General features: G+C 44.9%; 1 protein-coding gene across 1 annotated transcript; it reads left to right on the top strand.

Annotated features, from left to right (window-relative positions):
- The first annotated feature begins 2,588 nt into the window (after window positions 1–2,588).
- On the top strand, window positions 2,589–17,188 carry NINJ1 (ninjurin 1). The gene is made up of 4 exons (XM_069028129.1): window positions 2,589–2,796; window positions 9,806–10,040; window positions 13,891–14,052; window positions 15,053–17,188. Exons 1-3 carry the CDS (start codon window positions 2,725–2,727, stop codon window positions 14,043–14,045), a joined length of 462 nt encoding a protein of 153 aa, XP_068884230.1. The 5' UTR covers window positions 2,589–2,724; the 3' UTR covers window positions 14,046–14,052; window positions 15,053–17,188.
- Window positions 17,189–25,425: the final 8,237 nt, after the last annotated feature.

Here is a 25,425-nt window from a genome sequence, read left to right as displayed (position 1 = left end):
CTGACAGTGGTCCCAAGGATTGTCTTTGCACTCTCCAACACGTGGTCTGCAAAACACTCACAGACTGCCTGCCTCAGACTCCTGTGATAACACTTGCAGGCTCTCTCTGTGTAACTGACATGCAAACAAGACCTACCTACCACAGAGTGTTGCTTCATTCCATGGCTGAAGACTGATCACATCACCAGTCTGCCTCTCTCTTACCACAGTTGGAGTCTGAGCCTACTTCCCTGTAGGAAGCACAGGGTCTTTTTCACAAGCAGCAAAAGGTTGTTTTCTTCAGATTCAACCCACAGAACTAACTCAAAGGCTGGATAACAGGAAATTTTATTGTTAAAATATTATACTGGACTGACAAATACAAAGTTTCAACAGAGAACTGACTGTTTCAGACCGTATGTCTCACAAACACAAATTCAGGTGTTTCCCAGTTCCCCTGAAATTACACCCATTTCCCATAGGATTAACAACAGATCCTACTCTCAGGTCTCCTTGGCATGTGTCTGTGCAGCACAAAGCGAGCCACCACACAGGAGGAATCACTCGGCACTATCATTGTCATGTACAAAGAGCAGATCTCTCATTTCTAGGACTAAGGGCAGCATAATTTCACTAGAGCACATCAAACCTTTGCAACTGCCAGACAAGGCTCTCAAAATGCATTTGCAATGAGGTACAGAAGATGAAAAAGGAGTCTTTAGAAAAACAACAGTATCTCTGAAAATGTCACTGGATGCTTGCAACCAGAGAGGGTTCTGACCAGGGGTTCTTGGGACCCAAATGCACCAACAATTATGCTCCATGCATATTTAATAACTTTTGAATGAACAGGTAATATATCTGATAAAGGCTGGCCTAGCTGAGCGTATTACTGAAGTTTAGCTACCACAAACCCAAAAATTTAGGAAAGCAATGTGCTTTTTTAAGCCTTGGACTTGTTAAGAACTGACAACAGTGTGGTTTATACACATACACATATACCTTTGCTGTAGTAAAACATTGTTTCTTCCATTTTCTACAGGCTATAACAACAAACTTTATTTCTCTCTCTAAATTACTGTTTCCTAGCCCACTGCATGAAACAGGCAGCCAAGGAATCAAGATAGATGAGGATTTCCTGTAAGGTCTAATTAAATAAATGCTCACTGTGTCGTTTGTGAAGGCAGTAACTTGTGAGTGTACATTGTGTCAAAGGAGTTTTGTGTGATGAACATTAATGATCAGTTCAGCGCAGTGTGGAGAACAGTGAAATGAAATCTTCAACAACCTTTAGCATGAAAAATAGAAGCCCAACATGTGCTTAATTTGTACTTTGCCACATCTGGTTGTCCATTTGCTTTCGTGTGGACTCCAAAAATGGATTCAGTCACCAATTAAGTCTGCTTTAATAAAAAATCACTGTGAACTCCCAAACAGAACTCAGCAGTTTAAAGTCAGAGAAGTCAGTGCAGCTTAAAGTTGAGGTGAATATGAATTTCCATCACACCCCACTGGAGAAACTCCACAGCACTAAACAGTCAGAGACACATAAAATTTTAAGGTGGTTGCCACAATTCCCCTCTCCTACCTGCTCAGAAGTGCATGTGAGAGAGGTGGGCTCAACTGCTGCATGGGTAAAGCTGCAGGGATATGGCATACAGGGGAGATTTTTACTTGATGTGTCACTTGACATTTTATTTGATGTGTTTACTTGATGTGTCATGTGAAGTCCTTAAACTTCAGCCTGCATTTGCAAGTTTATAGTATCTTTTTAAAAATTCAAATTATGTTTATATATATTTACATTCTGTATGCTTGTTTATATTCTATAAGTTTACTTACATTCTGTAAATAGAATATCCTTTAATTCTCTTTAGAGGACGAGAAAAACAATTCCTAACAGTGGATTTTGAAGGAGTTCACTTGGGGAATACACATTTGGACTCTTCACATAGAAAGTGGCTCGTTTAACAACTACTCAGGAACACTTTCAGTGCAGATGAGCAGATCAGGCTTTAAAAGAGATCACATGTGGTGATATAAAACCCAATTACTTACATTTATTTTTTTACATTTCTGCTCTTGCTGGCAGCTGTTTCTATGCATCTGAGCGTTGCTCTGATGTCCCATTACCATCAAACCTGCATGTTGATCGGTTTTGTACGTGCTCTTGGCTGCAGCACAGATGGGAAAGTAAGCATAGGGAGACAAAAATATATAGGATAATGAGGAAAAAAAAAAAAAAAAAAAAAAAAGAATAACGATACTGAAACCCTAAAAACACTGATCAAAGAGCTCTTAAAAATCAAACTCTAGCCTTCCACTTTGTCAAGACAGATTTCTGAAATGAGCCATTTGCATCCATTACCAATTCCCTACATACAGAATAACACGCAACGTGATTCTTGGCCAGCACTGGAAATTGGGGCTCAACCCCGGCTGGTTGGGCTTCGCCTCCGGTGCGGGTGCGGGCTCCGCTCCGCCGGGGCTGCAGCCGCTCTGCCCGCCCGGGGCGCGGGCCGGGCCCAGCGCGGAAACCTCCACCCGCGGGCAGGGAGGGAGGAGGAGGAGGGGGAGAGGACGGGAAGGAGGCGGGGAAGAGCGGGGGAAGGCGGCCCCGGCGGCGGGAAGGGCCCCGGGTTCTGCGCGGGGAGGCCGGGCCAGCTCCGGAGACCGCTGCTTCGCGGGGAACCTTCCCCTCCGCTCCCCGGCCCGCCCGGGACCGCGGGGAGCAGCGGAGCCGCGATGGACTCCGGCAGCGAGACCCACGAGCTCAACGGGCAGGCGGAGGGCGCGGAGGCGGCGGCCGAGGAGCGGGTGAGGGCCGGGGCCGGGCTCGGCGGGAGCGGGGCGGGGCGGGGGGACCCGGCGCCCGCGTCCTTCCCGGGGCTCTGCGGAACGGGGACTCCGCGAGGTGCGGGCCGTCTGCGGCCGCGCCCTGGCGATCGGTGCTGCTCGGCTACTGCTGGGTTTTTACCTGTCTTGGGTGGATTCCACGCCGTTCCTATAGGGAGGTCGCTGCGCTGGTCCGTACGCCAGGGCAGGGCTGAGCAGAGCATCCCTGGCAGCCCCTGGCTCCCACACCTGTCACCCAGGACCCTCCCCTGCCGGGAGCCCGCCCCGAGCTCGCCGCACCTGCAGGGCTGTGCCCACCCAGCCGGCTTGGGAGACGATATCCACGCAGAATAAGCAATTACAAAAGTACGAGGAATTACTGAAGGGGTTGTGCCTGTATGGTTAATTTCCATGCAGTAATCCAAATAAAAACAAGAATACCCAACTTTTTCCTACTCCGTGTAGTCAAAACATGACCAGAGATCCTCACTGGAAAGTATTCATCCCGTATTGTTTAAGTATAAAGGATGTTTGCTGAGCATGTTACTTATCTGAAAAAAACAGACTGGTAAAGAGTGTCTTTTATCTTGTTTTGGAAAGGACTAAACTTTAAAGGCAGCTCTTATTCCAGCCTAAGTCTCTGCCACACAGAAACCATTGTACTAAACCCTCTTCTGTGTCACTGGTAAAACTCTCTGGTTACAGACAGAGGGGGCTGATTGTATAGCACATCTGTCCTTTCTCCATCCCTTCCTCTCTGACAAACCCTTGGAGTCATGAATATCAAACCAAGGAAAATAAAAATCTGTTTTTAATAAATCCTGGAAATCCCACCTAAAGTGAATCATAGCTGGGATATGCAGGTCAAACTGTTGGTCTGGAGTGCTTTCCTCTAAACCTCTGACTTCTCAGCAGTTCTTTCATTTTCTTGACACAGCTTTGTGATTGCATCACAAATACTCTTGATGGGGTTTTTTTTCCCAATATGGTCTGCTCCAAGAATTTTTCGGCAACTTTCCTGTTTTACTTCATCTTCAGTTGCAAGCAACCCTCATTTTGTTACATCCTTCCCATCAAAACTCAAGTTCTCCGTGAGTGCCATATAAAGAATAAGCAGTGAGACATGCTATTACATTGTTTTAAATGTATACAGTGGCACTTCAGGGAACTTCATAAACACTTTTTAAATTTTCTCACACACACACACAAAGTAAATGCAAGGTAAAACAGATGGGGACAGATTTTTCAGAAGCCCGTCTGAATAGAAGATGCCTTAAAAAATCTGCCAGTGTTCACAATTCACACAAACAAAAGAACACCCCAGCTCAGCAGCCACCTAAACCTGGAGAGACCATCTGCAGGTGCCTAAATCTTCCATTACTGGAGTGAAAAGTGTGTCTGCTTTGAGGAATGCTCACAGGCATTGGAACGTGGGCCACCCTGGTTTCCTTCCTGCCCATCCCAGCACCTGTCCTTCCTCTCCTCAAAACAGACTCTCTTGCACATCTTCACCACAGACCACTACCTTCTCCTGCAGAAGAGCTGACATGAAATGCAGGTGTGGGTGTTACCTTCAAAGCAATCAAAGCAGACAAATTTTAGAAAGACCAGTTAAGCTCTCAGTAGTTCTGAACAAGTGGCCACACAGTGGTTTGATGTGGTTTATTTTTACTCCATGGTTCATTTGAATACATTTTTTTTAGCAGCTGTCAGGCTTTTAGAAGCAAGAAATTCCTTGCTTCTAGGTTTGGGCTGGCGTGGCAGACCTCACTGACTAATGTGTGTAATTACACCTGGCAGAAGTATCTGGTCTCTTCTTCAAAGAATCTGTTCATACAAGTACAGAGTGTAACTGTTTATTCATCCATCTAGTTGCTTTCCTTGTTCATGATCCATATTGAAACGCTCTTCATCCACTGTGTTGTAAAGTCTAGTTCAGTGTTTCCAAGATAACAGGATGTGCTAGATAAAGGAGTTAAAGAGGAGCTATGAAAAAGGTGAACAAGAATTGGATAGTAGAAATAAACAGCTTTAATCATATTATTCCTAAAAATGTATTGAAGTCTGTATATTAATTCAGAAGTAATTTGGAGCATAAAAGTAATTTGAAACATGGCAGTTTCTTGGCATCATATTGCATTTGCTGCGTATAGCCTGACATGGTATGTTCTAGAGCATTACTCATATCGAATTTGGAGTATTCAACTTACTCCAAATATTGATACTATTGGTGATAAGTTTTTCTTTGCATGTTTTTTAAGTAGCTAGAGTAAACAAACAGTGTGTTAACCACACAAAATAGATACTCCACAGCCCAGTTGTGAGAAGTAGTATTCTAAGACCAAATGACTGGAATGAGTAGTAATGGTGCAAGGCAGAAAAAAATTATACAGGAGCAAACTTCTATTTAAATAGCTGTGTGAACAAGTTTAAGTTACTCCTTCATTTCACAAAGTTAGTAATGAGGTGTGCTGATTATTTTAAAGTCATTTAATGAGTAGAAATATTCTAACTGGATCCTGGAACCAGTACAGCTTTAGGAAAACAGTGCTCAGCCCTCAGCAGACTGTACTTTTCCCTTTTTTAATATTAACTTTTCTAGCTCTCAGGAGTCAACATGATTGCTGCTTTTTTTTCTTAATGTAGTCATTACTTGCATTTTATGTTTGTTTAAAAGTGATTCCTCTTAAGCACAGGGTTTTGAAGCTGCAAGAAAATCATGATGTCTATGAAATACAAACACATGCTGAGTTTTTCCCTTTTCTCTTTTTTCCTTTTTTTTTTTTTTTTTTATTTGCCTGCCACCACAGCGTCTCAAGACGTGATTGCAGAGTTCTCACAAACTAGTTAGTGTTACCCTGGTACTTGGGTGGACATCTCCCCCCTGTCCTCAAAATGAAATTTCCATAGGAAATGAAACTGATGATTCATGCCAGACCAGAGATAGGGGTTTTTCCTCTCTTGAGTCAGTGCTAAGACGGACAAGTGATGTAATGTTTTTTTGAAGGAAAAACCACGAAATACCTTCTGAGGAGGTGTACAAAGGATCTATTAGAGATGAGGACATGAGATGGTGAAGGGCCTGGAGGGGGAAACCTTGGTTTGTTCAGCTGGAGGAGACTGCGGGGAGACTCATTGGAGTCAACAACTCCCTCGTGAGGGGCCAAGGAGGGGCACTAATGTCTTTTTGTGGTGACCAGTGATAGGACCTGAGGGAATGGCCTGCAGTTGTGTCAGGGGAGGGTTACGGTGGATATCAGCAAAGGTTCTTCCCCCAGAGGGTGCTGGGCACTGCCCAGGCTCCCCAGGGAATGGTCCCGGCCCCGAGGCTGCCAGAGCTCCAGGAGCGTTTGGGCAGCGCTGCCAGGGATGCCCAGGGTGGGATTGCTGGGGTGTCTGTGCAGGGCCAGGAGTTGGACTTGGTGATCCTTGTGGGTCCCTTCCAACTGAGCCTATTCTGTGATTCTGTAATCATCCACTGCATGACCAATATGGCTTAAAATATTTTTGTTGGAAGAGTATTTTTTTTCTTTGTAGAATATTTTCCCTGTTTGGTTTTAGATCAGCAAGATCTCTGAGATGGAGGGGAACTCTGACTAAAGAGTAGCCATATATGACCCTTTGCAATTTCAGTGTGTAAGTGATGGAGATGTGGACAGAAATTTTACAACTATAGGTATTATTAAATACTAGGATGAAGTTGCTAGTGCAATCCTGTAACTGTAGGTTTGATCTTTGAAAAAAAACTTCTGAAATTTGTTCTATTTTAGCCCTCTATTATTCCTTTTATGTCTGATCCATCTCTTTTTTGATTTAACTGGAATTTTTTCCAAACACGAGATTCCCCCTCAAAGATCTGGAAAAATTAGCTATGTGCTATTTTTCTGAAAGATTAATCCTTCAAAACCTTAGCCAGTTGCTTCTTAAACAAAATTGCTTTTTAGCATCTTTTTAACTGTTCTGGTTAGGAAAAATATTGCAGAACACAAGAAAGAGCAGCCCTGCTGTAAGTTCAGTATGTCTCAGCTTTAGTTCTGCACAGCTTCATTATTATGTAGCAAGTTTCCATTGTTTTATAATTCAGACTTATTCCTAAACACAAGATTTCCAGGAAGCTTGCTCTATGGCATTACAAACCCAGAGGTCATTCTGGTTCAGTCTCATTTTGAATCAAGGCTGTTGGCCCATAAAATTGCATTAATAACTAACCTCAAATAGAAAGAAAACTGCTGTAATCCTTACTATAGCAAGTTACTGTATTTAGCAAAGATACTTTATTGGTTTCAAATATTTCCATTTTCAGTGCTGTTTCCTTCCTGTTGAACCACCAAGTGGGGCTTAGCTGTGATTCATGGAACTGAGCACCCAAGGACATTTGCTGCAGAGCTGCTTGTATTTGCTTTTTAGTAAATGTAACGAATAAATCCTTTCTGTATTTCAAAGGGACTCAGTTCTTCTGGGTGTACCATTGAAATGGGGAGTGAAGCAAAGCAGTGGCAAAGTCTGTACTAACACAGGGAGACTGTAAAACAGTACCACGTAATCTTTGAGCAGAGGTTTTGTGTTACAGAGCCAAAAAAGTGCCCATTAATGACATGGCATTGTAGCTTTGTCCTTGCAAAGTGCAGTGCTCTGGGCAAGCAAATAGCCCCTGCTTCTGTGAGGAGACCCAGAGTGGTATTGTCTGTGGGAACAGCACCATGTCACTATGAAAATAAGCTCATCCATGGGATTCTTCGAGTCACAGATGGAGCAAGAGGGAGAGGCTTTTCAGTCCTATCCTTTGTCTAACTGTGCTTAGACCAGCAGGGCAGGTTGTTGTGCTGAGAGGCTGCAGCTTTGCAGCACTGGGGGCCTGCAGGCAGGCAGGGAATACTGCAGGGAATGTAGTCCCAGCTGCAGCTGGCTCTTAGACACATGTGAAAACCAGCGCATGGTGGTTTTGCTCAAACTGCTTTGGAGACATGAACACAAGGGCTTAGCTTGTCTCTACCAAGTAATTTGAGTATTGAGTGTGTGACATGGTGTTTTGGTTACACTGACACTGAAGCAGGTCATGTGGAATGCACACTGCTCTTTTGCCAAGTGACGCTGCAGGAAAAGCCTTACTTTCCCTGCATCCTAGGAAATCTGCAGACAGTCCGCCTTCCCTCTCCACAGCCCTGCAGGTGATCACGGCACAGTAAGTGTTGCTTGGTGCTGTGGGCTGCACACATTGCCACATGCTTGGAATCTCCCTAAAGCCACATAACGAAGTTCTACTGTCATTTCTGTTGTACAGACTGGCACTCTCCTGAGGTTAAGGCAACATCTCTTCTTCTTTCATTGCCTGTCTCTATATTGCTGTGTAACACATAGTCTCATCTTAGAAAGTGCCCATGTAGTACTGACTGCATCAGTTTCAATACTTCTGGCAGTGGCCTCCAGCTTGCTCCCAGAAGACAAGGCTAACTGGCTTTTTTTGTTTGTTTTTTGTTTTATGCCTTTCCAACATCAGTCAGGAGACAGGAAGTGAATGTTTCTGGGGTTTTCATGATTACAGGTCATTTTTCTTGGTGAAGGCAAGATCACAGGCTGAGAAAAAGCTCTGACATATGCTGCTGCCCTATGACAAGTTACGCTCAGTCACATATTTAGGCTTGTGATGGATTACAACACGTTTGATGAAAATAGGTCAAATTTGGTGTTTAAATGCCCTGGAAAAACTGGCAATGTGTACGTGAATATCTGCCCTATTTAAAAGGAGGCTTTTAGGTCTGGACTGTGGCAAGCCTGGCTTTGGAGTTGATCATGTTTAGTGCTGCTGAAGAGAGTAATTAGAAGGTGTCTTCTCTATTTGAGCTAACCTGCAAAGCCAGACTTCTTTCACAGGATTTTCTGGCGGTCAGGAACGCCTTTGGGCAATAAAAAAAGTCTCTAAGAAGTAGGTTTAAAGAAGTCAGCTAAAATAAGCTTATTTTTCATATATTTGTCTATTATTTTTGAAAATAAAGTCTAGAAGTAAGAGCAGCAAGAATGAAATTCCTAACTTATTCAGAGACAGCAGGATAGAGGATCACCTACTCTTCCTTCATCATGGAGTTGGGCACCTAAGACTAACCTAGTTACCCTAAGCTATATCAAATCCAGGGAGAAATAGGCACCTCTGGGAGACAAGCAGTCAAATTTCAAGTCAGGTCACATGAATCATCATCGGGAAACACTCATATATTCATCCCGGTGGGTTAACTAGCTCTAGGTTTGCCCTGCAGTTGGTTTTTATTTTCTGTTTGTTTGCAGAGCAATTAAAACAAACAAACAAAAAAACAACCCCAGACCAAAACCAGCTGATGTGAAAATGGGGAACAAAGGATTCCCTTGTAACCGGACAATTCTTGGCAACAACGGATCATATGATAGTTAAGTGGAAAAACATCTGTGTATGGGTGTGTGGCTGGCCCTGGAGAGTGCCATGGCAGAGGAAGGAGTAGCAAGGAAAGGAGGGCAAGCAAAGCTCACACAGTGGCCAACTTCACATCAGTCCTTAAAATAAGACTCATGAGTAATGAAGGAACTTTTTGGATGTGTGATGAGAGAAAGTGAATTTAATAAATACCTGTATTTTTAAGTGTGCCTTCAGGGGTAAATTAGTCACAACAACCTGTTGTTTGCTGGATTGTGTTACAGTGGTTTTTCCCTCCCAACTTTTTCTCAGTGCAAACTTTTCATCTTTTCCAGTCTCTCCTTTTCCCAGGGTAGAAATATGCTGACTGTTTAGACTGGTCCTATAGGCAAGCTGGAAAAAGTGCCATAGGGCAGTACAGGCAGGCACTGTTTTCTGCTCTCCTGTCTGGAGGACGGGGGTAACAGTGGGAAAGCTGCACAGGAAATCTCAGTACTGCTGTGCCTCTGCCCGTATGATTACAGAAATCATTTGATGGGCCAAGTGATCTCTCACTCACCACCAATTAAAAGAGATGTGAATAACAGTTTTCCTCTCTGCTGGCTTCAGCACAGAACGTCACAGTGGTTCCAAAGGAACAGACCCATCAACATCAACCACTACGCCAACAAGAAGAGCGCTGCCGAGAGCATGCTGGACATCGCCCTGCTGATGGCCAACGCGTCCCAGCTCAAAGCCGTGATGGAGCAAGGGCCTTCTTTTTCCTTCTACATCCCGCTGATCATTCTTATCAGTCTGTCACTCACCCTGCAAGTTATGGTGGGAGTGCTCCTGATATTCCTTGGTAGGTAGCAACAGCAAGAACCATTGACTTGTATGTTTCTTATAGGACACAGCCTATAAGATGATATACAGACGCACCATTTGCTTTTAAAATGCCTTTACCTCAGAACCACTTCAAGTTAGAATCATAGAATCATTTAGGTTGGAAAAGACCCCTGGTATCATCCAGTCTAAAAGTTAACCCAGCATTGCCATGTTCACCACTAAACCACATACCTAAACATCACAACTACATGTCTTTTAATTCTCTGCAGGGATGGTGACACTTCCCTGGGCAGCCTGTTCAATGCTTGACAACCCTTTCAGTGAAGAAATTCTTCCTAATATCCAAAAATACAGATTTTCTCTTGAAACCATAGAAATACTGCAACAAAGGGAGGAAGGGCAGCTTTATGTGAAATCTTCAATTTTTATCAACTTCCTCCTACTCATTTGCCCATACTATGAATACTTTTCTTTCCAGAAAGCCTGAGGAAGAAGGAAAATTATGAAATACTGTAAAAGAAACATCAGTAGGCCAGATAGGATAATGCAGTCTATCCAGTTTCATAATACTGGTTTTGGCAAGACCCGTTACTTAATCTTATGACTGAAATGTATTTCTTCCATGTCAGTCATATAAGAAAATATTGTGAATGCAGAACGAAAGGGAAGTGAAAGTCCAAATGTCCATCATCCTGTTGGTGTGGCATGTTGTCTTCAGTTTGGCTGTGTTGCAATCAAACTGTGTCTACCATTCCCCACCTGGAATAAATGACACCTCCACTGGTAGGAAACAGCTGTGGATCATTTCTGCTAGTGCTGTGTGATCATTTATTCTCATAATGTTTTTCAAATTTTGCCCTTTACCTTAGTGAGAACTAGGTAACTGACCTTGGGCCTAATGTAAATGAACAGGCAGAGTTCACACATGGCATTTAATGAGTTTTGGGTGCCACCTTTGGCATCCCTGTCAATCTTTCAGTGTTCTGCTCTCTTATCACAGCTCAAAAAACAATGTTCTGTTCAAGGAGAAAGTTCCTAGGGATCCAGGATACACATAGCTTGTAATATTAATACGCAGTTGATATAGCTTTTTTCTTTCTTAAAAAAGAGATGGAATACAGCTGTCTCTGCATTTGGTAGAGTTGGTGCAAGAGCAAAGTCCAGGTCTTGGCTCAGAGGAGATTCCAGAAAGGGACTGGAAAAAAACTAACCTGTTGATGCTGGGAGGTGTGGGAAGGGAGTAATGGAAAAATCAGCAAAATACTTCTGTGTTCCTCAGCTGAAGGTATCTCCCTGGTTGGTTCAGCAGGCTTTGAGGCTGTAAACAAGCTGTTTCTGTTGGGCAATAATTTCCCAGTATGTGCTGTGATACTGCTTTTTAATGCTTGTTTCTGCAAGACATTGCTGAAATGCTTTAAATTGCTGTCAGTTTTATCTTTGTCACATTGAGGGTGACAGAGCCCTTGGCCTATGGTGACGCACTGTTGGAGCAATGCTGTCCTGCTGAGCTCAAAGATAGGGAGGAGACAGGAAGTAGGACAGGAAAGTACAAAGACACAGGCAGCAGAGCAAGGACTTGCTTTTTACAATGTATATTTGATAGTTTTAGCTTGCAGGAGTAGTTTGGTTCTGTCCAGCCATGAAATTCTGTCTCTACAAGCTCTCACAAGGCCAAGCAAAAGTCTATGCCACCATCCAGTTTCTTTCCTTGAGTCAGAGTTTTATCCTGGGAGCTGCCAGTTCTCACAGTTTCTACTAGGTATTAAAAGCTTTTCCTCCTTCAAAAGAGCCTTTCACAAAAACAATGTGAGAAATGTTCAGCAGATTTGTCCTTGGAAGTGATCTGGTGACCTTAACTTTTTGGAAGAAAAGCAAAAATGTCTTGAAATAGTTTCAGTGACATGAAATCATAGTAATCCACTATAATAAAATGCTTAAAGAATAACTGTTCTTAAGGACATTTTCACAAACACCCTCATCTTAAGTACTGTAATTACAAAGATAGGATTACTGCAATTCTACTTCAAAATTTAGAGCTCTTCCTAAATTGACAAGTATTACTTGTCTTCTCTAACCCTCCTTTGGACAAAGGGACAGCTCTGAGAGTGTCAGTTTGCCTTTCAGCATGATTGCTTTTAACTCGCATAACAGGTTAGGCCATTGTTGCCTTTCCTTTTTAAACCAACCATCTCAAATGCTCTTACTCCATGTTTCAGAATGAATTCATTATTCCATTTAATTTATTCTTCTTCATTCACATGGCAGTACCAGAGTCCTTCCAGGTCCTGTTCGGATGCAAGCATCCACATGCCTTCAGATGCTTTACAGATGTGTAAACTCATTTTAAGGTTGAAGTACTACTGAACTTCAATTATTTCATGACTACACATGTGTGCAGTAGCTTCTCAGGCAGTTCCCCCACACTGTTCTTCAGTGCTTTGCCTGGCCTGTGTTGTTTGACTACACTGCTTTAGCAAACAGGACTTGAACAGGCGCCCAGAATTCCTTGAAACCAAAACAGCATTAGACTTCCTAATTAGGGACCCCAGGTGAACCTGGCTTTTAGCACTTCAGCATCACGAGTGTGTTTGTGACCACTGCTTGTTAACTGCTTCAACAACAAGGGGTATTGGTTCTGTGGTTCACTTCTGCAGTATGGAACAGGGTGATGATGTTACAAGCGAATAACAAGATTTATTTTGTGTAGTAGAGACATAAGCTGTATATCTATGTGTGTGCCTGTCAGAAGGAGCCCTAAGTTTTATGTTTCTGTAAAAACTTGTCCGGTACAAACTTTGTCTCGCATGTTGTGCACATGCAGACACAAGCTCCAGTGATCTATGCCCTTGAGAACCAGGAGTCTTAATAGACAAAACCCATTCTCAAAACATGCTCCAGGATTCATCAGCACTCACTCCACCAGCATCAAAGGAATGTAGCCAAAAGTCTGAGCTGCAGAGCCCTTACTGCCAGAGAACAGAGACAGCAAACTCTTGGGTTTTCACATGGTGTTTCAGTGGGCATGACAGTATTTGGTCAAAGGTTAGACCTGATGATCTTGGAGGTCTTTTCCAGCCTTAATGATTCTGTGATGCCAGGCAAGCGCCCCAGACTTCTCACTGTCTTAAACCAAACCTATTATCAGCCCAATGTAACTAATTTGTATGCTATCATGAGGCCTGGAATCAAAGCTTACACTAAATTAATGCTATCTCCCTTGTGTGAGCCTCCCTCATTCCCTTTAGCAGTTCAACCAAAAAACAACTGCAAGAAACAAAGGAAAATGTTTGCACAGCGGATGCTGTCTGTAGAAGGGACTGCAGCTACACTGCTCTCACACCTCCCTCTGTTTAACAGATAGAGTGCCCTTGCTTTCTAAAAACAGGATCAGGGCAAAAGCAGGGACTACAAGGGAATACAAGCTGGGGAAGGGCACCAGTACAAAAAAAATCCAGCACTGGTGAAGAGATTTGTAGCATTTTAACTAGGAAATTTAACTTCATCTTGTCAGGGCTTCAAGCTTCATGTATTCAATAATTTTTAAATGCTCAAAGTCGGCAACAAAGCTGGGCTTCAAAACAAAAAGAACTCGAAAGATTTCTAGTGATGTTAGTGCATCCTTCACTTCCATGTGTCCCCACAGAGATTAGATGCTAATTACTGGAAGTTAATAGGCTCCTTGTGGTTACAGACCTTCCCCTTAGGGCTTTTACTGACGCTGCAGAATCTGACTTCCCTTTAAAATATGACTGATTCAAATAGCTTAGCATAAGATAAATTCTTGAACTACATCAGTAGGAAACCTTTTATTCTGGATTTTGAAATATACATATCATTAAACGTTTTTTTCTCCTTTCTCTTTGAAGTAAAATATGACCTTAACAACCCTGCAAAACATGGAAAGCTGAACTTCCTCAACAACCTTGCAACTGGACTAGTATTCATTATAGTAGTTGTGAATATTTTTATCACTGCCTTTGGAGTGCAGAAACCAGTTGCTGAGTCAGCATCAAGACAGTAAGGACCAGGTGAGTGTGGTCTCCCTGCAGCATGAGGTAGCAGGGCATGGCAGGGCACACTGGGGCAGTTTAGACAGCCCCAGCCACAAGTTTATGTGTACAGTTCAAGTTCTCACAGATACCTGAGTTCACTCCACATTAGTGCAAAAGCAGAAGCTGCTGGGAACTGGTAAGTTATTACAGTGTGTTTGTAAATGTGGAGTTCAAAAGTTGATGGCAGCACAGGTGTCACCCATAGGAAGTGTAAGGATTGTCCTGGTCTAGCCACTCCTTTTCCTTACTGCTGACTAAGACAGTAAGGGAAATAATGTTGTTCTGCGTTCTCCAAATGCCTCTCCTTTTTATAAGGACAGTTTGCATCCAGTCTGTTACTTAACACTGAAGACAATCTGTTTCCAAGTAGCTAGGGCTATTAAGTCTGACATGTAACACTGCACATGCTGGCGCCTCTCAGTTCCTGTGCAGATCGTGTGGCTCTTCTGTCCTCCACAGGACAGGGCTTTGCTCTGTGGGAGACAGCCCACAAAGATGAGCACTATCACTTCACATGTGGCCATTTACAACAATGTTGTTGCTCTACCTGCATTTTCAACTTCGTTCTTTACTTGCACAGAAGGATAAATACAGGAATTGTGGGGACCAAACTGGGTATCTTCCTAGCATCACAGCTATGATGAGCAATTTGGGAGGAAATAAACCTGAATTGTAGGCTTGTAACTCAAGAAGCACCATGGTCAACATCTGCCTTTAAAACAGACTGCTGAGTGTGTGTGTGCCAACACTGCTCTGGCTCTTGGTCTTCCACATCTCAACCCAGGGTCAGAGACCTGCTGAAGAAGGAATTACTGGCCTGACAGGCCATGGTACACTCTGTGCTGCCCAGACAGCCCATGCATGTAACTACTATTATGCACCCCTTTTCACAGAAGACTTAATTCCCCCTTTAAAGCAAATGTGTCATTTATTATAATTCCTGTATCACTAAAATATCAATATCTTTGTGTTTCAGAGACCTGGAGCATTCATTTTAGATGCCATTTGCAGTTGAGCCAGTTACACTGGACACAGTGGGGAAAGAAAAATAATCTGAAGAAGCTGGACACACCAAGCAGCTTTCTCAAGTTTCCAACACATTTGTATACCTAAAATTTTCCCGTGTGTTAATATTTAAACTGTTTGGCATCTAAGAAAAGGTTGATTTGTCCCCAAGGACACTGTTTTTCTGGAATATTGGCATTTCAGTTTCTGGAGAAACTTCATTTTTTTTCAGAGAAGTGACATAAGCTCATGAAACAAGGAAATATCATCTGGTAGCACTTCACAGGACTTCTCTTTTTACATGCCTTTGGTTTTTGTGGCAATTTGTCATTTCCACCATGGTAAGAAATGTCAGGCCTTTGATTCTGGCATGGTCACACTGTCCTTTATTTCACAGCTTGGCACCAAGCCCATGTACTCTGTAGCCCAGCAGGGCTCTTCCTTTGCAGCCTGTAAAGGTAGCTGTGCCTTGTCTTTCTTTCCACTCTAGCTAAAGCAAAGATGAGACAAACAGAAACAAACAGCATTCTTTTGTCCAGTTTCCTGTTCTTCCTGCACAGACACAAATAACCTAATTGCTAATAGTTTCTTACCATGAACTGCTATTCTCTGTATTCTTATATGTATTTATTTGAATCCTAGAGTAGTTCAAGGGACATTTAAAGGTCATCCCATTCCACCCCCCACCATGGGCAGCGACACCTCCCACTGTCCCAGGCTGCTCCAAGCCCCATCCAGCCTGGCCTTGGGCACTTGCAGGGATCCAGAGGCAGCCACAGCTGCTCTGGGTACCCTGTGCCAGGGCCTGCCCACCCTCATTGTAAAAGGTCCTTCCTTATATCAAGTTTCTGGAAACCCTATTAGAAGTGCCACCTTTTCTAGGCTCAGCTGGTAAACTGGAGGATCCAGGGTGAACTTTACCTGCTAAACTGGTACCAAGTGCCTGTCAGCAGCAATTCAAATGGCAAAATGAATTGAGTTTTTCTCTCTTGTTTACTCTCCCTCTTCTCATCGCTGATTGCTGCAGTTTTGTTACTTTTACGAGTTTATGGCTAAAAGCAGAACAAATTTTTAATTTTATATTTTTAAATATATATAGAGATATAAATATCTTCTAGGCTCTTACCTGCTGGCTCAGGAACTTACACTTTTTCTAAATACACTGTTGCTAGTAATGGTATAGGTTACAAGAATTTCTTCAACAAAAACATTTTAGTAATTTTATTTCCAAAGTATCATACCTGCAAGCAGAAAAATCTGAGTGTTCTAGGTTGCACTTGCATGTAGATGCAGATTTATATTAATCAATTTTCGTAGCATCAATTTTCAAATGCTCCCTTGTACATAAGAATAGAAGTTTGATTTCCATGTGTCTCATCTCATTTATATTACTGACCTTTCTCTTTAATTATGTCTCAAAGCCCATTGATGTACCAGATTTTCATGTATATGCTATGTAAAAATTACTAACAGAAAACAAATCGGAAACTTGTGTGGTTAATAATGGAATAGACATTCTTTTTTATTTTCTAATTTGTCTTTTGTTGCTTCATTTCCATTGTAACATGCATTTAAACAGTATCTAGCACGCAGTGGTTTAATTGTGTGTGCTGTACTAATTTAAACGTAGCTCAGAACAAGTTCTGAATGAGGCATGCAGGACAACTTCCTGTGTTTATTTTTTACAAACCACCAACTGTTGTGGGACTGTTCATGCCCACTCGTGGCTGTCACACTTTGGATCCTTCAGAGGAGCGACTTGGCTGGCCACAGAGCAGTGCTGGAAATCTGAAAAACCTTTCCTTTGGAGGAAATAGGTGACTGTAGGCAGAGTCCTTCCAGTATGAAATTTGTCCATAGCTCAACACTGGTCAGTAATTTTGATAAGATTCTTGACTGTACCAACAATGCTACCTTTTAACATTCTCCTCACTGGAATATTTGCCCATCTGCATCTGATCCAGTCTGGAGAGGCTCTCTGGGGGCAGCTACCTCTGTTCTGTACAGGAACTTTGTACCTGTATCTGTTGCTTTCTGTTCTCCTAAATACATAACCTGTCCAAAAGACATTCACCTTAGGTATGAATATTATATATTTTTCATTGTCTGATTTGTATTTTTGTAGTTTTTTAATCAAGACATAAAAACAAGAAGAAAAGTCTTTCTGGCACTTAGCAAATCCTAATTTTTTTACTAAGGGCAGATGCAGACAGATACCCAAGCTCTGCTGATGTTTGCTGGCTTCATATTTGGGGTGATTTGGCCTAGTTTTAAACAGAGCTTCCCCTTCCCCTGTTACTGCCACAGTCCTGTCCTGTCATAGAATCCCAGGATGGTTGGGGTTGGAAGGAATCTTAAAGCTCATCTCATCCAAACCCCCTGCCATGTCAGGGACACCTCCCACTGTCCCAGGCTGCTCCCAGCCCCATCCAGCCTGGCCTTGGACACTCACAGGGATCCAGGGGCAGCCACAGCTGCTCTGGGCACCCTGTGCCAGGGCCTCCCCACCCTCACAGGGAGCAATTCCTTCCCAATATCCCATCCATCCCTTCCCTCTGGCAGTGGGAAGCCATTCCCTGTGTCCTGTCCCTCCATGCCTTGTCCCCAGTCCCTCTCCAGCTCTCCTGGAGCCCCTTTAGGCTCTGTGCTCTCCCTGGAGCCTTCCCTTCTCCAGGTGAACGCCCCAGCTCTCCCAGCCTGACTCCAGAGCAGAGGGGCTCCAGCCCTTGGAGCACCTCTGTGGCCTCCTCTGGACTCATTCCAACAGCTTCACATCTTCCTTGTGCTGAAGCCCCCAGACCTGGATGCAGTGTTTCAGGTGGGGTCTCACCAGAGCAGAGTGGAGGGGGAGAATCACCTCTTATGAGCATGATCATGTTTGTCTGGCACTGAGACACTTGAAAGCAGTCTGAGGGTACAGGACGAACATACCAGTTTTTTCCTATTTTATTCTTTTCTTTATTGGACCATAATTTTTCAGGTCACTCAGACGAACAAGCTGTTAGAGTGGGTTTGTCCTGAAAAGTGTAACAGCATCCTTAGTGCTGAGCTGTTGTCTGATAGAAACTACCATGGCTTGTGTATCCCATCTCCTGGGAGCCTGTGGACCTAACAGGATCCAGAGCAGTAGGGCAGGGAACACCCACCAGGCAGTTCTCAACTGCAACTTCTCTACTGCAAATTCCAATGGATTGGGCAAGACACAGCTTTTAGGATACACAGAACGGAAAAAAAAATTACTTCAAGATTGAACACATTGTGGGATGCCAAGAGCTGTATTTGGACCTCTGCAGTGAGGGATGGGGGCCTGTTCACGTGGAGTCTGCCAGAGCTGGGCTCAGAACCACAACAAAAACTGCCATGAATCCTTCTGCCTCCTGACCTCCTGAAGCATCATACCAGAGAGCTTGGTCTCTCTTTTTGGTTCTAAACATATGAAAACCTGATCAGAGAGTCATCCATCTGCCTCTGAGGCTGTATGGGCATCAGCAGCGTTCAACTTGCTACTGGATGTCCTTTTTAAATAAAAAGGCTTCTGGTTTATTCCCACATCTTTTATTGTGATTAAGTAAAATTTGCAAAACATCCTCAGACATGAAATCAGTATTTTAAGTCTCTAAAGCCTTCGGAGTTCATGTATTTTTTAGCAGACAAAAGCATCTGCAAGTTGGTTTCAAGTATAAATAATTTAATCACAGGGTTATTACTCTTTTAAGTCAGGTGCTGCTTTAAAATCCTGGCAAGTATCTTTTAGGGGCAGCAAACAAATACATAGGTTTGACTCGTTCTTGGACTCATTCTTTGGTTTGCTGTGCTTTTTCAGAGTTCTTGGTTGGAGGCAAATACTTCCCTTAAAAAGAGGTCATCAATAATGAAGCAAGATGAATTTTCCAGGCTGTGTGGGAAGCAGTTCGTGCCAGGTCAGCCGTTTGCTCCTATTGCATAAGCTCTGGGCAGGGTGAGCATTGCTCATGGTCCTTCTCATTAGTCCCTTCAGCATCCAGAACACCCTGGGCTGGGATTTTCAGTGTAGCTGTACTTACTGAAGCAAGTGACAACAACCATATTTACTGGAACTGACTCTTAAATTTGTCTTCTAAACCAGGTCAGGTTTAGAATAATAGAATAAGCTGGAGCTTATTCTGATGCTGAGTCTTACATAAAATAGGCTGAAGCAGAAAACATCATCCTGGTTTCTGTATCTCCCTCAACTGCCGGGTGTTTTAATTAATAACTTCTTTATCCTCAGTGAGTTGGCAGATGACACTAAGGTTGCTGGGAGTATTGATCTGCTGTTGGGCAGGAAGGCTCCATGGTTGTATCTGGAGAGGCTGGATCCGAGGCCAGTGGTCTGAGGTTCAGCAAGGCCAAGTGCTGGGTCCTGTCCTTGGGTCACAACAGCCCCTGCAGCTCCAGGCTGAGCCAGAGGGGCTGGAAAGGCCCTGGGGGTGCTGGTGGCAGCAGCTGAACAGGAGCCCAGGTGGGCAAGAAGGACCAGGGCACCCAGGCCTGTTCCAGCCATGGTGGGGCAGCAGGACCAGGGCAGTGCCCATCCCCTGTGCTGGGCACTGGTGAAGCCCCACCTCAGCTCCTGGGGTCAGTTTTGGGCTCCTCACAACAAGAATGACCTTGAGGGGCTGGAGCATGTCCAGAGGAGGGAACGGAGCTGGGAAGGAGCTGAGGGAGTTGGGGGGGGTGCTCAGCCTGGAGAAAAGGAGGCTTGGGGGAACCTTCTCGCTATCTACAACTCCCTGACAGGAGGGGGCAGCCAGGGGTGGTCGGGCTCTGCTTCCAGGGAACAAGGGACAGGACAAGAGGGAATGGTCCCAAGCTGTGCCAGGGGAGGCTCAGGTTGGACATGAGGAGGAATTGGACAGCACCAGTTCCTGGAGCGGACGGTGTTTCTGATATGCTCAAGAGGAGCTGCACCCAGGCGCATTTCTCAGATCGTGGTGCAGCCTGAAAAGGGGCTGGGGGAGGCACCACCACCAGGACCTCATCACCCAGTGCATGTAGTGGTCTCACCACAGCCCTTTAATACTCACAGGTGATCAACAAAGCTGAACCAGAGGCAGAAGTGAGACATCCCTAGAGCAAGAAATGAACTGAAATAAACAAGAGAAGGCACTCAAGGAAGAGATAAATAACAGCATGGCCACAGCAGGCCTTAGAGCAGAGTTTCCATCAGAGGCTGGGTTGCATCCAAGTGCTGCAGGGTGATGTGTCAGCTGTACCCAGAGTTTTACCCTTCTCCTCACCACTAATTATTCCCATCCTGACATTTGAATACGTCCAGCAGCGGTGGGAGGGCAGAGGGGGCAGAAGCGTGGGCAGAGCTGGCTCAAGAACAACTTGAGAACAACTCGAGACCAACTCGAGCTGATTGATAGCAGACAGCTCTTGGGCATGTCAGGAAGCAAACACACATTGTTGGAAGTATGTCCACAGCAAAGAGACTGACAGGAAGAAACATGGTATATAAAGGCTGCTGCTGTTGGCAGGAGTTTCTTATTTTCACACTGATCACATTATTTGCACTGTATGAATTCACAGATTCACAGAATCACTGAATCATTTACATAGGAAGAGATCTCAAAGATCATTGAGTCCAACCTTTGACCAACTACCATCTTGTTCAGATCTTCATTCATCTTCATTCAGACAGACCAGAACATGCCCAGTGCCACATCCAGTCATTTCTTGAACATCTTCAAGAATGGTGAATCCATCACATCTGTGGGCAGCCCCTTTAAATGCCTGGCAACCCTTTCCATGAAGATATTCTTCCTGAACCTCCCATGGCCCAGCTTGAGACCATTCCCTCTTGTCCTATCCTTTGTTCCTGGGAGCAGATCCTGAGCCACCCTGGCTGCCCCCTCCTGTCAGGGAGTTGTGCAGACCCACAAGGTCGCCTCTGTGCCCCCTTTTCTCCAGGCTGAGCCCCCCCAACTCCCTCAGCTCCTTCCCAGCTCCGTTCCCACCTCTGGACATGCTCCAGCCCCTCAAGGTCATTCTTGTTGTGAGGAGCCCAAAACTGACCCCAGGAGCTGAGGTGGGGCTTCACCAGTGCCCAGCACAGGGGATGGGCACTGCCCTGGTCCTGCTGCCCCACCATGGCTGGAACAGGCCTGGGTGCCCTGGTCCTTCTTGCCCACCTGGGCTCCTGTTCAGCTGCTGCCACCAGCACCCCCAGGGCCTTTCCAGCCCCTCTGGCTCAGCCTGTAAATGCTCCCACTCCTCCTCACTCCTGATGTTCTTAGTCCCTGGCCGTGTCAATGGAAGGGTCACTGACATGTCATTGCAGGATAGGTTGTGAAAGACAGAATACAATCTTCTCAAAATAATATCTAACCAATAATTACCCAACTTCCTAACAGCGTGGTGACAAAAAATTACCTGCCTTCCTATTGGATGCTATGGGTTATTTTGAATTCCCTTTCCTCTTCCTCCGCAGTCTGTTGAAGATCTGTTTTCATTTCATCCCCTTGGCTTCTCATAACAAGAACTATTTGCTAACCTGGCTGCCTTCCCAAGGAGAGTGCCACAGCTCCCAGCCAGGAACAGAGACTTATCAATGGCTCCTCATCAGGCAAGTCAGGCTTTGTCAGAAATGGAGATGGCAAAAACTCAGGTTCCTTTTTCGTTCACCCTCCTTCCTGATGTTTTCCACTCCTCTTTTTTCCAGTCTTCCAGCCTAGAAGTTGCCCCACCCCATTTTTAATGGTACAAGTTTTAACTAGTTGGGAGGTGAGTGGTAAATATGGTGCCATGCTAGGAAGAACCACACCAGGACTACTGAAACATTGCTAAACATTTTCATTGGTGCCAAAAATATTTGAGAATAAATTGGTTTCATCACCACCCAACATTACCCCAGATTTCTGGCAATGAAAATAATTTAAACTGTTGGGAAGGCCTTATGTTTCAGATTTGTTTTGGACTTGTGGAAGATACAGAAGGAGACAGCTATGTGTCTTTACCCTGAAACAGGAGTTATTTTTTTCTGTGTCAGAAAACATGATTCACCAGACATGCCAGGGAGAGCATTGCTCAGGAAAGAAATTACTGTATCCCTCCAGGCCTTTCCATCCCTTGGAGAGTTTCAAATTCTGGGAACGTGACTTGGGAACATGACTGAACTTCACAAACTGTGTGAAGTGTACTAATTGGGGAGCATTGGGAGAAAGCCACAACAGGCCTGTGTGGGTCAGTGTTCTCCTTCATACTCCACAAAAATTCTTTCTTCTCCATGCTGATAAAAAAACAGGTTTGAAAGCCCCACATCCCACAGCTCCACTGGTGGGACTCCTCACAGTGTATAGAAGGGACCCTGGTTATCACAAAGAGGTGCTGGAATCTTCAAACCTGATGTCACTGTTAATATTTTGCTTAATTTGCACATCCTCCTCACTTGTAGACACAGGGTGTGATGGAATGATGAGTCTTGTTCATCTTTCCAGAGTCAGGACCAGCCTAGACTCATCCAGGGCTGAATTTCATTCAGCTCTGAATGAGGAATTTACTTCCTACTTGTTTTCTTATTGACTCTGAGCTCATTAAGATGAGTTTCACTTGTACCCCACAGGGCTCCTGGCCTGGGAATACCCTGAAAGATACCATTGCAATTCTTTCATAGAAAACTGCTATCTAAATTATTACTATTAATAATAATTATTATTTTCTGCCATAATTTTACCTTTTATACCTGGACTTTGAATTTGGTTCCTACCTGATGTAAATTATCTCCCTACCTCCTGGCAGAACAGAGTTCTTCCAGAGCAGAGCAATGTAGCCATGATAAATTGACTGTGAGCCAGCCCCAGAGGCACAGGTGGGACCTCAGTGGAGGATGAGCTTCCTGACCTCTGGAACCCCTGACTGCACCTTGCAGCTTAACCATAAACCAGCATAAAACTAAAGCAAAGCAGACCTGCTTTGGGGTAGTGTGTGATTCCAGGGTACAAGGAAAAGCTCCTGTGCTTGCCTTACAAACCCTCCAGGTGAGAGGTTCAGATGCAGGTTGAGCCCCAGGCTCACAGCAAGGGGACAAGCTCCTCCCCTCTGCAGAAGCCTGCATCCACCAGAACATGGCAGCATGAGGCAGGGAACAACAGCTCCCAAGAGCATGTGGAAGTCTTTCTGGCGTCTGTAACACGTCCAGAAAGGATCCAGAAGAGCCTCTGACTGGGCAGGGCTCATCTGTGCATAATGGGGTCAGTTTTGCATTTGAAAGTAGTGATGAATTCTGGATTTTCCTCTTTTGGTGTGCAGGAGAAAGCATGATCGTTGGAGCTATCACAGAATCATAGAATCAGACTGGTTTGGGTAGGAAGGGACCTTAAAGCTGAGCTCATTCCACCCCTGCCATGGACAGGGACACCTTCCACTATCCCAGGTTGCTCCAAGCCCTGTCCAACCTGGCTTTGAATACTTAACAGGGCTGGGGAGTCCACAAACCCTCTGGACAACCTCTGCCAGGGCCTTCCCACCCTTATAGTAAAGAATTTCTTCCCAATATCTAATCCAAACATGCCCTTCAATCACTCCTGGTTATTGCAGCATGGCACTATGTCCCTTGTGCCATCCCACACCCCTGTGCCAGCATCCCCAGCACCAGCCCAGGGAGTGGGTCATTGTACCCTCGGAGTGGGACCAGGGAGCTGTGCCCTCCTGCCGCCTTGGCTGCCTGCAGAAAGGGGCAGGAAGCACCAGCGGCCGCCCAGAGCAACCCTTTGGTTTTGACATTTTGGAGTTTTTAAATGTGTTGTCCTTCCAAGCAAGGATAAGCCCCCAGTTAGAACTGGTTGGATGAAGATGGCAGATTTTTTTGCCTCTTCTCCCTCCCTGAAAATACACAGGGATCTGCTTTGTGCTTGGAAATATTCTTAACAAATCTTTATTAAAAGTGAAACACCCAGGCAAGTGGAAAGGTGACTGAGGACACAGGAAGGGTTGGAGAGGAACAGAGGGCTGAGCTCAGAAAGGAAGCTGTGAGGCCAGGGAACACACCTCTTCCAAAGATTTCCAGTGTGCTTCTCAGCCCCGTGGGATTTGGAAATCTCAGTCTCAGTGGGTGGGATTTTCCTTCACAGAGAGATGTGAAGCAAAATCCAGCTGTATGCAACCATTATGGATCAGGAATATTTAAGAGACTTCTTTCCAACCTCCACTAGAAGCTTTTAAAATTATTTAGCTCAGAGCTCACAGAGGAAAAATGTCAGATCTCTCCCTTTCTGCTACTGCAGAGCGTTCAGCAGGGAGCTGCCACGGGGACCCAGCAGCGCTGCCACTCCCGGCTGTCACTGGAGCTGGTGGGGCCAGGGGGAGTGAGGCACTGCTGGATGGCACAGAGCAGCCTCTGCACAGGGGCGCAAGGCTGGAGCACTGTGAGACCCCCCGGGTAGCTAAAAACCAGGGCTTAAAAGGGAAAAAAAAAAAGCCACCTGAGTGTTTTGCTATGGTAAAGAGAGGATTTAATGTAAACCATTCCTTGAGGACACACCTCACCAGAGATTTATCCAGGCTTGAGGTCCAGTGGCACTCTGGGTGCTGGCACCCAACTTCACCTGTTAACAGTTCATGAAGCACAGACTGAGTCTGAAAGGTTTTTGCTTTACTAGACACAAATTAAAGATTTATCAACAGCACCATGGCAGAAAGCTTTTCCTTGTGACCACAGTGTATAGTGGCCTGTGCTCCAAAATAGAAAGGGCAGCTCAGGATTCACCCAAAATGCTCTTTTATGCCAAAGCAGTGGCACTGAATTAACTGGCGCAATGTTACCGCATGACACATTCCTGTCTCATCTCCTGCCTCTGATTTCTTTCCATTTGGCACAATAACATCCCTCTGAAGTGGGTGAGATGAAGATAGAAAGAAAATTACCCCCGCCCCTGAATCCTATAATTTTGTCGTTTCATCAAGCTGTTGTTTCAGTCGCATCCAAACCTTGGTGATGCCTGTGATGCTCTGCACTGGTCCCTTCCCCTGGCAGCCAGCTCGAGGCCACTCCTGCAGAGGCAGGGGGTTGTGGCAACACTGCCCAGCACAGGCATGAGCACAAGCACAGCCTCCTGGTAACACAGCTGCTCCTCTCCCCATAGGGCCACAAACCAGTGGGAAAGGAGGGGAGCCTAGATCCCGCTTATCAGGGAGTCAGGCCACAGAAAGGCACAGGACAAAGAGCATCCCTCCTGCTGACTACATTATCTCAGAGATCCTCCTCCATGACCACCCAGGCCCTGTTCAGCAGCATCCAATGCCAAGCTCTGGGGCTCCTCTTGCCCCCAGAGAGAGTCTTGCAGCAGCGGATGCGATCTTGGCTGTGTATCAGTGACTCCGCCT

The sequence above is a fragment of the Aphelocoma coerulescens genome, chromosome 12 (assembly GCF_041296385.1).
Source record: "Aphelocoma coerulescens isolate FSJ_1873_10779 chromosome 12, UR_Acoe_1.0, whole genome shotgun sequence".
Classification (NCBI taxonomy): Eukaryota; Metazoa; Chordata; class Aves; order Passeriformes; family Corvidae; genus Aphelocoma; species Aphelocoma coerulescens.
Note: the sequence above shows the minus strand (reverse complement) of the source record. Positions and strands in the feature narration are given on the sequence as shown.